Here is a 13,360-nt window from a genome sequence, read left to right as displayed (position 1 = left end):
ATATATATAAGTCCTCTGGTCAATTTGTTTGGCTGAAACCCTTCAAGGCAGTGCCCCAGCATGGCAGTGGTCAATTGACTGAAACAAATAAAAGATTTCCTATTTCTTTCTGGTATTTGTTTGCTAAGATATTTAACTCTTTTGTAATACCTAATATTTATGGTGCCATAAGTGTTAAATACGATGATATGATTATATAAATATAATGATTTGAATCTCTGAAAAACATAACTGCATGTATTTATACATATGTCTGCATATGTGTGTAGTTGTTTCCAGCCCTAGGCCAGGTCTAATGAAGCAAACCTATATTGATAGACATTCCAGCCATGACCACCTCATCTTTTGGTTAAAAGATATTTTGGTGTGAAATGTTACATCTTAGTAGAGTTGTCTTATGCATCTAAAATGCACATACAATTAAATACCGTTTTCAAATTACACATTTGCTTTTTTTCATATACTTTTTAAAACAGTTAACTGTATGAAGTTTGTTTATCATATATCTACAACCCTAAACACTGTCACATTCCTCTACACAGAACACTAAAAGTAGAGTAAATTTTTGAAAATGGTTACTTTGTATTTAGTATTTGGCAAGAAAAATATTTAATGTATTTCAAAAACATATAATACAGAAATTATTAAAGTAGGTGTGGTTCTTGTTTAGTAACAAAAATGATAGAGAGAGAGAGAGAGATAGATAGAGATAGATAGAGAGAGAGAGAGAGAGAGAGAGAGAGAGAGAGAGAGAGAGAGAGAGAGAGAGAGAGGGAGAGGGTGAGAAAGAAAGAAAATGGACAAAAATCATTTGAATTCTTAGTCGATATAGTAAAGTAAGAAGAGATCTGTAAAGAAGCCAAATTCAAAATACATCTTCAGTTCCTGTTGATTCTGTATTTTTGTTTATCATAGGTTAGTTAGGTGGAGGTGCATGGGTTGTGGTTAGGGTGTTGGACTCATGATTATAAGATTGTGGCTTTGATCCCTGGCCCAGGCGATGTGTTGTGTTCTTGAGCAAATCACTTCATTTCACGTTGTTCCAGTCCACTCAGCTGGTAAAAATGAGGAATCCTGCAACAGTTTAACATACTGTCCAAAAAGGAATACATACACCAGAGGAACTGGGAAACTAGCCATATGCTCCTAATGGAGCTATAGGAAAGTGGGTTATACATCATTAGATGTACACCTGACTTTCCTATATTAAATTAAGAATTAAACGGTACGCTGACCAGACTATCAACTCAACAATATTTATTCATGGTGGAAAATATACAGCTTTAATCTTGGTTGTTGATGTGACAGCGGTGTGTGGTCGTAGCCTTCTGTGTGAGAGAGCATGGTTGTTGGGACATCGGTATGTTGATGTGAGCTGTCTAGCGTAAGTTCGAAAGATGGAGCGAACTAGACACATCCATGCTCAATCGCTGGCCAGCAAGAAAGAGACAGAATAAAGCGGGAAAGCTTGGATGTTGAATTCCACGCATGCGCACGGCATTACTACAGAGTAATGTAGACTAACCCATATGTTAATTGGAATTGTTCTAGTAGGGAGCCGTGCACATGACTTTTGACTGATGTGTTGTAATACATGACAAAACCAGATATTGTTCTATATTTAAGAGATGAAGAATTATGTACATTATTTACATCATCATCATCATCGTTTAAAGTCCACTTTCCATGCTAGCATGGGTTGGATGATTTGACTGAGGACTAGCAAACCAGATGGCTGCACCAGGCTTCAATCTGATCTGGCAGAGTTTCTACAGCTGGATGCCCTTCCTGATGCCAACCACTCCGAGAGTGTAGTGGGTGCTTTTACGTGCACGAAAGGCCAGTCAGGCGGTACTGGCAACGGCCATGCTCAAATGGTGTTTTTTACGTGCCACCTGCACAGGAGCCAGTCCAACGTTTTTTCACGTGCCACCAGCACAAGTGCCAATAAGGTGACACTGGTAACGATCATGCTAAAATGGTGCTTTTTACGTGCCACCGGTACGGAAGCCATACAGCTGCTTTGGCAATGATCACGCTTGGATGGTGCTGTTAGAGCTCCACTGGCATGGGTGCCAGTCATCTAATTTGGTTCGATTTCGATTTCACTTGCCTCAACAGGTCTTCGCAAGCAGGGTTTAGTGCCCAATGAAGGAAAGGTTCTGGCAATGATCACGCTTGGAATGGTGCTGTTAGCACTCGACAGATATTTGTCCTCATCTTGTTTGTTGTTAACACGTTTAGGCTGATATACCCTCCAACCCACAGGAATATGGCATAGTGGTTAAGAGCGTGTGCTAACCCCAAGATTCCGAGTTCAATTCCAGGCAGAGACTTGAATAATAATAATAATAATAACAACATCGAAAAATACCTTAGGAATGAGAACCCAGGTTCAAAATTTCTTCAAGACACCTGATGAAGGCTGGAGGGTATATCAGATGATGTTCAGGAATGTGCCTGTTGTCTCAATATCTCAGTCTTGCAATCACTTGTGATATTGTCGTGTTTTGTGGTTGTCTGAAATTTCTTTTGAGAGGAACACCAATTTCCCCTGGTGCGATGTAATACTCTATTTCAATGACTTATTAATTTTCTTTTTTCTCCATTATATTAGTGCTTACTGTATAAATTACGTTCGTTTTCACTGAATTAATGCAAGTACATATGTGTATGTCTCTGATACAGTCATGTTCAATATTATGTTAAAGTAAAATTTAACATTGATAAATTGAATGATACATGTCTACGTGACTGCTTACTATGTTTACTCAGCAGTTTGGAAAATGCTAAGTAGTTAAAAAAACATAAGAGTGCATTAGTAATCCTTTTTGAATACACTTACATTCTGATATACTAGAAAGGATAATTTACAAATGAGTCAGCATTAACAGAAATGAAAAGCGAAGTGTGTTGGTGTGCTGTGATAAGAAACAGGTAGCCTTTAAAATCAGGAATTCAGATGTTGTTGGCACTCCGTCGCTTACGACGTCGAGGGTTCCAGTTGATCCGATCAACGGAACAGCCTGCTCGTGAAATTAACGTGCAAGTGGCTGAACACTCCACAGACACGTGTACCTTTAACGTAGTTCTCGGAGATATTCAGCGTGAATTACAGGCACAACAAAAACAGGAAGTAAGAGTGAGAGAAAGTTGTGGGGGAAGAGTACAGCAGAGTTCGCCACCATCCCCTGCCTGAGCCTCGTGGAGCTTTAGGTGTTTTCGCTCAATAAACACTCACAACGCCCGGTCTGGGAATCGAAACCGCGAGTCCGCTGCCCTAACCACTGGGCCATTGCGCCTCCACCCAGATGTGGTAGATGAGTAATTAAACTAAAATCCTTGATCTGTCATAACGTAGATGACAGCTTCCCTTTCGTAGGTAATTTAATTAGGTTTGGAGATGCCTGTTATTAAAAGGGAGGCACAGAAATATTCAGGGAACTGTTATTTCTTATGACAGCAAGCATTTCCTCACTACTAACGTATAAAGTATTTGTAAATGCATTGTAGTGAGATATGAGTATTGAATGTGAAAAATCTGTAAAAATAAGACCTGCATCGTATAGATACTTATGGAAGTACACCAAAAAAGTTTGTCGCAAGGAATTGCCATTGGGAACATGTACATTTCCGCAAGGGAAAACTACCAGTTGTGCAAATAATTGATTTCATGTATTATCGAACGTGTGACAGTCAGCAGCTTTAAGGCATCTACATTTGACATGGTAAATACTTTCACTTTCAAGAGGCTGAGAAACATGCGAGTACACTATATACCTAAAATTACAACAATAAAATAAAGTAAAAACAAAGCAAGCTGAATAACTTGCTACGATGTTCCCACCTCCCAAAAAGTTGTGTTCAACGAGGGGAGAGAACTCTGTTATCCCCCCCCCCTTATTGAAGCTCTCCAATCTCTGTAATCATATGACTGTAAGTATTCCGCCTAGTTACCGTGTAACGTGCTTCAACAGTTCTTGTTGATTGCCACCCTGTACCCTATTTATACCACACTTTCATTCCGTCATGGTCAGTTTAGCAGATAACACTGGGAACTCAGGGGTAAGTTACAAGCTGGCATAATTTTTATTTATTTGATTGGATTTTCTCAATGCTTTTTTTTTTTTTAATAATTTTTAATTATTATCGTTCTATCAGAATTCTTTTTACACACCCTTGAAGGATCATTTTAGTTATTTAAGAACGAACACAGAAATCTGTTGCATTTATTGGTTCGTTTATAAAGTATTGAATTCCGTTTCACTTTTTCCATCAGATGGCTGACTGTCCCACCGCATATCAGGCATGTAAGCAAATCAATTAAGAGATAATAATAATAGCCCTTTCTACTAAAGGCACAAGGCCTGAAATTTTCAGGAAGGGGACTAGTCGATTATTTTGACCCCCCCAGTACTTGACTGAGTATTTATTTTATCGACCCCGAAAGGAGAAAAGGCAAAGTTATAATGATTTCTTTATTGACCGCAAAGGAATTAATTTAAGAAAAACATTATGGACGGTACAGGATAAAACAAAGAATATGTGTGTTGTGAGGGTTTTGCGTGTAAACAAGTTTAACGTGAAAAAAAAAAAAATAATAATAAAGACCCGGAATAAAATTAATTCAAGTCACTATGAAAGTATATAAGTGGAATTGTTCCCAGGTCGCAGAAGGGCGACGAAACTTTTTGATGCTTCATAATAGGCTATTCTATTAAGAAATAAACAAAAGTCAAAATAGTAGATTCTGTGAATTCTTCTACTATGTAATTGTTTCAGTTTTCACCCACGGTCTCTGATAAAGAGCCACTGGGCAAACATGTATGACTCTGAATTTTTCTTCTTTCTTTCTGTTTTATTGTGGTTTCTGTGTTATTTCTCCACAGAGTTTATGCTAATACATGCTCTGATAATGGTGAATAATTCTTGGTACCGAAGGATCGTAATCTTGTCTGTATTTTCATTTAATCCATCTTATTACCTCGTTGTTGTTAATACCATGCGTATTTCGATATTTCATAACTAAATATGCATTGTTTGTGAAGAGAACGAATTTCTGGTATGAATAGTCTAAAAAAATACTGAACAATAAGACTCTGGTAACAAACCACTGTTTTGGTAATCGAGATTCGCCCCCCCCCGCCTAACTGAGTACGAAATGAATTAAAGACAAAAGCAAACAAAAAAAAAAACAACAATTTTATTGAAGAAACACATTCTACAACGCAATATTTATGCTTAGATGTATAATGATACACACGTGTGTATGCGTGTGTGTGTATATATATGTATATATATATATATTGTATTATATGCGGTATTGATTGGTGTAAGAACTCCTATATAAAAGGCGATATATTGTTCATCTGCGGTCATATGTAAAAAAATGACTAATGACATATTGAAAGGATTTTATTCCATAATCTTTTTTTGTTACTTATATGAAGGAGTGTTCTTTCGCCTCATATTTCTAGAAACATTATTGTAAATATATGAATATCACTTTGTTTATACTTCATTTAATATGGGACACGAAACTTGATGATTACTCGTTTTTCTTCTTTTGATTAAAAAAACTGGTTTATGAATATATAATATTTGCTCTGGTACCATATCGTATGTTGGTCCAAATGGGGGAATAATTGCTCCTTGTTCTTATACTGGGACATTTCCCCACCGAATATTGGATTAATAATTCCACCACCGCAAGCCTGTATAGACTTTAAAGTATTTCATTCTCTGAGGGGAAGAAATTAGGCTGTTTGTTGCTATGTCCTCATTAGTAGCAATCCTGCTACTGCAACCTTTTACAAGGACTAGGAAGGCTCATTGTAGACAATAACTTAATTGAATGACTCATTTCAGACAACGAACTGTTATCCCTCTCCGCTCGTGGTATCACAGCATTTTGATCAAATTCATTGCTCGCACGCGCATACACATAGTTTGATTCCCACATGAGATCACTTCACCATTATCCTTTTATTGCAAAGTTTTTGTATATATATATATATATATATATATATATTTAAAATCTCAAGCCGAACACGTTATATATACTTTTTATAGATTCTCTCTTTCTCATTAAGTAGAAAATCTACCTCTATAAACATCTGGGTTTCGGCTCGGAATCCTCCAGACCGAAGCTGTTTACATTTTATATCTTGGCGATCCTTGTATTAAAGATAATTATGCCCAATGTTTGTATTGTCGAAGACTGATTCTTTTGATTCAATTGTAACATATCTATAAAACCACATTTAATTTGCAGTTCGGACCTGCAAGATAAATATGCATTGCACATGAATTTCCAACTGCATGAATGATAATGGATAACGTATTTATCCCACGCACTTTATCCCAAAGTGAATTGCTACTAATCGTTTTGTTAACGATACTCATCAAGGAAGTGATTAGCGCTGTTAACTTTAGAAGGTAAACACTAAGGAGGATTTGTTAATATGCTCGCATCTTTCTCAAGGACGTTAGCATCTCTAGAGAAGGGGAATGTCTATGACTTACGGGTCGAAACCCGTCTGTGATGATATAGTGCATGTTTGTGTGTATGCACACACGCGCATACACACACACACACATAAACATGCACATATGTATAATATATCCGGTTCTTTTTTTCTGTCCGTAGAGACGAAAAAACATTTAATAATAATTACCACTATACCGTGATATGTAACATGGATATATTTAATGTATATATATATATGATTACACTATCAGAAATAACAGCCAAATCTTACCCAATTGTCTGCATGGAATAATGAAGTTACCGAGATATATATAGTTACGACTAGATCACCTTTTAATAAATACAAGCACTCGCATAAACACACTGGTAGCGGATCTAACCAGCACAGAGCGAAGTTCTCTGTATGTATCCCACTCACTATCTGTGCTCGCTCTATCTTTCTACCCCAACCTCTGTTTATTGTTATTGTATTGTCTCAGCCAAGAATTTGATATATTAAGCATGTTGGTGTGTAGTGGCCATGATATTCTAAGTCTTGCAAAACTGGTGGGTGAAACAAAAACAACGGCAAGATATAGGCTGACTTCTTAGAGTGAACTCTACTGACACTCAGTAACAAATGATGGTGTTAAACCATGTGACAAATTAAAAGTTATCACCCAAAACATATTTCTCCCATGGTTCTCATCTATGCAGCTTTTATTTACAGGGTGTTAGTTAATATGAACCTTTAGTTGTAGATGATAGGCCACGGTGCTTATACTTATAGCTGTGTATAAGCACATGACTGTTTGGTTAAGAAGCTCATTTTACAATTCCATGATTTTTGAGTTCAATTCCACTGCGCAGTACCTTGGTTGAATGTCTTCTATATAATTCCAGGCCAACCAATGCCTTGTGTGTAAATTTAGTTGATGGAAACTGTGTGGAAGCCTGTCGTGTGTGTGTGTGATTAACCTTCCCTCTCTGCTTGGAAACTAGTGTTGGTTTGTCTAAATCCCTGTAACGGTGGTTTGGCGAAAGAGATCTATAGAATAAGTACCAGACTTTAAAAAATAAATACTGAGGTTGATTTTCTTCAATTAAGCACTTCAAGGCGTTGCACCATCATGGCCACAATTCATTGACTGAAACAAGTAAAAGATTTAAGACCATACCTGTCAAAGACAGTTATTATGATATTGATATTAAAAGATGACTGCCTTGTTGAAACAAACGTAATTTGAATTAAGAACATATGGGGTTGGATTAAATACTTAGATGGCATCCATTCTGGTGTTCTACTGTTTCTATACTGCCTGTTATTATTTCTTATACTCATGAACAAAACTTGTATGAATGTGTAGAGGTGGAGGTACAAGGCCATATAATGTCATTGGTGTGTGGTCACTTATTAACAGCTATATAGGTGAACAGAGGTTGTGGTATAGTCATTTGTATTAATATTCAGTAAATGACCCAGAGAGAGATGAATGACAAAGTTGACCACCAGTAGAACATAGAGAAACCTACTTCCATAATACATTTAGTTATATAAGCACAAAAAAAAATAAAATGGAAAATTATACAGTCCCACTGCATGGCACCTTGGGTAAGTGTCTTCTGCCATAGTCTTGGGGCGACCAAAGCCTTGTGAGTGGATCTGGTAGACAGAAACTGAAAGAAGCCTGTTATATATATATATATATATATATATATTTTGTTTTGGGATTTGGTTTGCAAGATTCTTTATGTGAGTTCGTGTGTTGAAGCATATTCTGTTGTGTCCGGGGAGAGTCATTTACTTTTTGTGACTTATAATTTAACACACTCACTGGTAAAAGTTCCACTTATTTTTATTTTCCTAAAATTTTCATTGCATCTTGCCCCCTCCCGTCACATCTTTACCATGTTTCTCTCCTCTTTATCTGAGGTGGCTATGTTTCTCTTTTAATGCAAGGCATTTTTTCTTTCCTTCAATACTACTGTTCCCAGTTGAAAGAGGCCTTGTTCTGCAAGTTATGTGGTGACCTCACTGCTGCTGGTGCCACATAAAAAGCACCCAGTGGACTCTATGAAGTGGTTGGCATACGGAGGATATCCAGCCATAGAAACCATGCCAAAATAGATAGCAGAGCTTGGTGCAGTCTTCTGACTTGTCAGTTCCTGTTAAACCATCTTACCAGAATCAACATGGAAAACTGATGTTAAATGATGATGATCATGATGATTTAGATAGATAAACTACGATAAAAAATAAAATTTAAAAAATAGTTAAACAATCTAATTACAGAATTAGAAATAATTAAACAATGTAATTTACAGAATTAAAAATAATTAAACAAGCTAATTACAAAATTAAAAATAATTTAAATAATAACAAGAACAATAATAATGATAATTAGAAAATAAGATAACTAAAATAATTAGATGAAATAAATATTAGTGTACTAACTAAAAAATCCTAATCTACCAGACTATTATATTAGGTGCACTAATCAGAACTACATTTATTTAGGAAGATTTTGAAGGTTTTACTAAATAAGTTTCATTTATTTAATGTTAGATTTGGATGTAATGATATGCAGTGTCTCCTTGAGGTATAAGTTGCATTTTTCCATCCATTATATAGTAGGGCACTATTTATTATAGACCATTTAATATTGTACTTAACTTTCCTCTCTTTGAAGCTCCAGACAAATTTACTTAAAGAAGTGAAGTTATTTATTTTTTCTATGTTTAAACAAATGTGATTATATAATCTTGACTTAAAATCAGTTGTTCAACCACCTATATAATAGTAAGTACATTCCCCTGGTTTTTCTTAAGCATTGGTTATCTAATAGGCATTTTAGATGATTTTTTACAATTGCATAACCAGTTAAGCCTATTATTGAGAGATGTTTTTGTCTGAAAAGTTCACATTCCATCTATTGTTAACATTAGGTGTTGTAAGAAGCTTGCTTTCCAACCACATGGTTCCGGGTTCAGTCCCACTGCGTGGCACCTTGGGCAAGTGTCTTCTACTATAGCCTCGGGCCTACCAAATCCTTGCGAGTGGATTTGGTAGACGGAAACTGAAAGAAGTCTGTTGTGTATATGTATATATATATATATATATGTATATATATATATGTATATATATATATGTATGTATGTATATATATTTGTGTGTGTGTCTGTATTTGTCCCCGCACCATCATGTGACAACCGATGTTGGTATCTTTACGTCCCCCGTAACTTAACGGTTCAGCAAAACTGACTGATAGAATAAGTACTAGGCTTACAAAGAATAAGTCCTTGGGTCAATTTGTTCGACTAAAGGCAGTGCTCCAGCATGGCCGCAGTCAAATGACTGAAACAAGTAAAAGAATATACGTGATGGGTTTCATTCAGCTTCTGTCAGCACACAATGCTTTAGTCAACCTGAGGTTACAGTAGAAGATACTTGTCCGAGGTGCTAAGCAGTGGGACAATCCAAAAGCATGTAGTTGGAGAGTGAATGTCTCAACCACACAGCCAAACCTGCAGTTGCAGATTATCTAGTATGTCTCTATCCAGAAGTAAAATCATGGCTATTGTTTAGCTGCCGGTTAGACCTTACTGAGCCACAAGCTATGGTCAAATATGTTTCAGCTATGACATGAACATCCCTTTTTTTCCCCAGGTCCTACACTCAGGGCTATCATATTGTCCAAGGCAGTAAGTTGTGATATCTTCTCTCTTTTTGCAATATTTACATTGGACAGGATGGCGAGCTGGCAGAAACGTTAGCACATCAGGCGAAACACTTAGCGGTATTTCGTCTGTCTTTACGTTCTGAGTTCAAATTCCGCCGAGGTCGACTTTGCTTTTCATTCTTTCAGGGTCGATAAAACAAGTACCAGTTGCGTACTGGTGTCAATCTAATCGACTAGCACCCTCCCCCAAAATTCTGGACGTTGTGCCTGGAGTAGAAAAGAATATTTACATTGGACGGATAGGTATCCTTACCTTGTTTGTTGTTACCACAACGTTTCGGCTGATGTATACTCCAGCCTTCATCAGGTGTCCTGGTGGAAATCCAAACCCAACCCTTTATTTGACTACTGGGGTATTCTGTTCTCATTCCTAAGGTATTTTTTGCTGATGTTATTATTATTATTTATTCAAGTCACTGACTGGGATTGAACCCGGAATCTTGGGGTACATAATTCCTCATCTCTAAAATATAGAACAGCACTTCTCTCTTTTATTTTTTTGTTTCAGTCATTGAACTGTGGCCATGCTGCGGCACTGCTTTGAAGGGTTTTTGTTCAATAAATTGACCCCAGTACTTAGTTTTTTTTAATACTGGTACTTATCCTACTAGACTCTTTTGTTGAACCACTAATTTATGGGGATATAAACAAACCAACTCTGGTGTTGGTGGTGGGCAAACTCAAAGCACACACACTTATGTTGGGCTTCTTTCAGTCTCTGTCTACCAAATTTGCTTACATGATGACCCAAAGGTTATAATAGACATTTATCCAAGGTGCCATGCAGTGGGAGTGAACCTGGAACCATGTGGCTGGGAAGCAAACTTCTAACCACACAGCCATACCTGCACCGAAATGAAGATTTTGTTGCTATTTTCTGCAGCATGAATGACTCTATGGTGGCTTCCTTGTTATTTTTAATTTTTTAATTTTTTTTACTTGTTAGTGTGATTGATGCATCTTCTAAGAATGATGGATTTTGCCCAGTAATTATCAGATATGTACTACTTGTTTCTGAATTCAAATACCACAGACTTTTTGCATTTCATCAGTCAATAAATTATGCATTAGTATTATATTTGAAGTGTCTACAGCACAGTGCAGCCATCCAGCCTTTGCTAGTGTGTATGGCTTGGTAGCATGTATCCTGCTTTTTTGCTAAGTAGTCACTAGCAGGCATTGACATACTCTCAGCCCTTCATTGTTGACTCAATGGAACACCCAGAATTTGACAGATATAGGGAGAGAGAGAGAGCTGCACCAGCACCTTGTTGATACTCTTTACAACTGAGTAGACTAGAGCAATGGGGAATGAAATGTCTTGCTCAAGGACACATGCCACCTGGCCTACGGATTGAACCCACGATCTCATGTTCATGAGCAAAAACACCTGAACCCTTTTGATACCAACCTGCTTGAGGCCAGCCACCTGTAGTTCTATGATATGATAATAAATGCTCCCTTTTAAAAGCCTAGCCAGGCTCATGGGCCCGGTTTCCCGGTTTCAATGGCGTGTGTGTTTCCCAGCTAGACAGGACACTGGTCCATCAGAGCACTAATTTATGCCAGCTAAGTGGACTGGAGCAACGTGAAATGAAGTGTTTTGCTCAAGAACACAACGCATCGCCCGATCCAGGAATCGAAACCACAGTCTTATGATCATGGTGCTGACATCCTAACCACTAAGCCACACACCTCCACAGTTCTATGATATACACATCCTATTTTAAAGTGATCTAAATTAAAAACTTCCATCAAAAATTTCAAGTTAATAATCATCATCTTCGTTTAACGTCTGCTTTCCATGCTAGCATGGGTTGGACGATTTGACTGAGGACTGGTAAACCAGATGGTTACACCAGGCTCCAATCTGATTTGGCAGAGTTTCCAGCTAAATAATGGCAAAGTGATTTTAATAAATTCTTTGTTATTTTCAACATTAATTGAAACAAAGGCACTGTACTTGAATAGAAATATAGCAACAAAAGACTTTACCATTAAGCCACATGCCTTCATGAAATATCTATTAACTCCTTTCATAAACAATTGCTTTGGTAGACTGTGACAATTTTTAAATTAGCTTTCTAACCTCTTGCAAAAGGTGTGGGGTTTTGATTTTTATTACTTTCAACAGGCTAGATTCCAGGCTTTCAGTCACCTTAAACAGGCTGGATTCCAGAGGCTTTTAGTCTAATATAAAGTCACCAACCTACAGATGTCTTTTTTTTTCGTTTTTTATTTGCTGGAAATTACTAACACGTGAATAATAAGAATTGTTTTCATACTATTATTATGGTGTGGTGCAGTGGTAAAGAAAAGGGCTCTTAATGCCCCAAGGCAATGACACTTTGGTCCCACTACCATCACTTTAATTAACACATATGATAGGTCAGAGAGTTTTTGTGCCCCTTTACACTTGCAGCTAGAAGCAGCAGATCCATTTTTACTCTCCACAGGGGAGGTGATTCTTATTGCATAAGGTAGTTTCAGATTTTGTTTGACATGACTCCATCTGATTTTATTAAATTACAATTCTATTATTATTATTATTATTGTTGCTGTTGTTGTTATGAAGATGACAAACTGGCAGAATCGTTAACATGCTGGACAAAACGTTTAGCAGCATTTCCTCTGTTTTTATGATCCGAGTTCAAATTCTGCTGAAGTTGACTTTCCCTTTCATCGTTTCAGGGTCAATAAAATAAGTACCAGTTGAGCACTGGGGTCAATGTAATTGACTATCCCCTTCCCTACAAATTCCAGGCCTGGCAGAATCGTTAGCATGTCAGGCAAAATGCTTAGTAACATTTCATCCATCTTAATGTTGTTCTGATTTAAAATTCCGCTGGGGTCAACTTTGCTTTCATCCTTTCAGCGTTGATAAATTAAGTACCAGTTAAACAGTCCTGGGGTTGATATAATTGACTGGTCCCCTCCCACAAAATTTCAGGCCTTGTGCCTTTTGTAGAAAAGATTATTATTATTACTAGCTGGCCCCATGCCGTCAAAAATGATGGCTAATTGTAGTATTTTATATATAAATATGGATGATAATTCAATTAATACATTTGTCAATGCTCTCTAATGGTTGTCTTTTGAGATGTGACATCGACCGTTGTTTGCGCGCACACACACACACAGATCGGAAGAG

At 37.1% G+C, this 13,360-nt stretch overlaps 1 protein-coding gene across 1 annotated transcript in view; it reads left to right on the top strand.

Annotated features, from left to right (window-relative positions):
* Window positions 1-3,908: 3,908 nt before the first annotated feature.
* The window catches only part of LOC106868350 (transmembrane protein 192), a 40,227-nt gene continuing 30,775 nt past the window's right edge, over window positions 3,909-13,360 (top strand). Inside the window, exon 1 of the mRNA XM_014913564.2 lies at window positions 3,909-4,065. Coding sequence (XP_014769050.1) covers window positions 4,030-4,065 — 36 coding nt within the window. The 5' untranslated portion in view covers window positions 3,909-4,029. The remainder of the gene's footprint in view (window positions 4,066-13,360) is intronic.

The sequence above is a fragment of the Octopus bimaculoides genome, chromosome 5 (genome assembly GCF_001194135.2).
Source record: "Octopus bimaculoides isolate UCB-OBI-ISO-001 chromosome 5, ASM119413v2, whole genome shotgun sequence".
Lineage (NCBI taxonomy): Eukaryota > Metazoa > Mollusca > Cephalopoda > Octopoda > Octopodidae > Octopus > Octopus bimaculoides.
The sequence above is the reverse complement of the archived record's forward strand: the minus strand, read 5'-3'. Positions and strand labels throughout refer to the sequence as shown.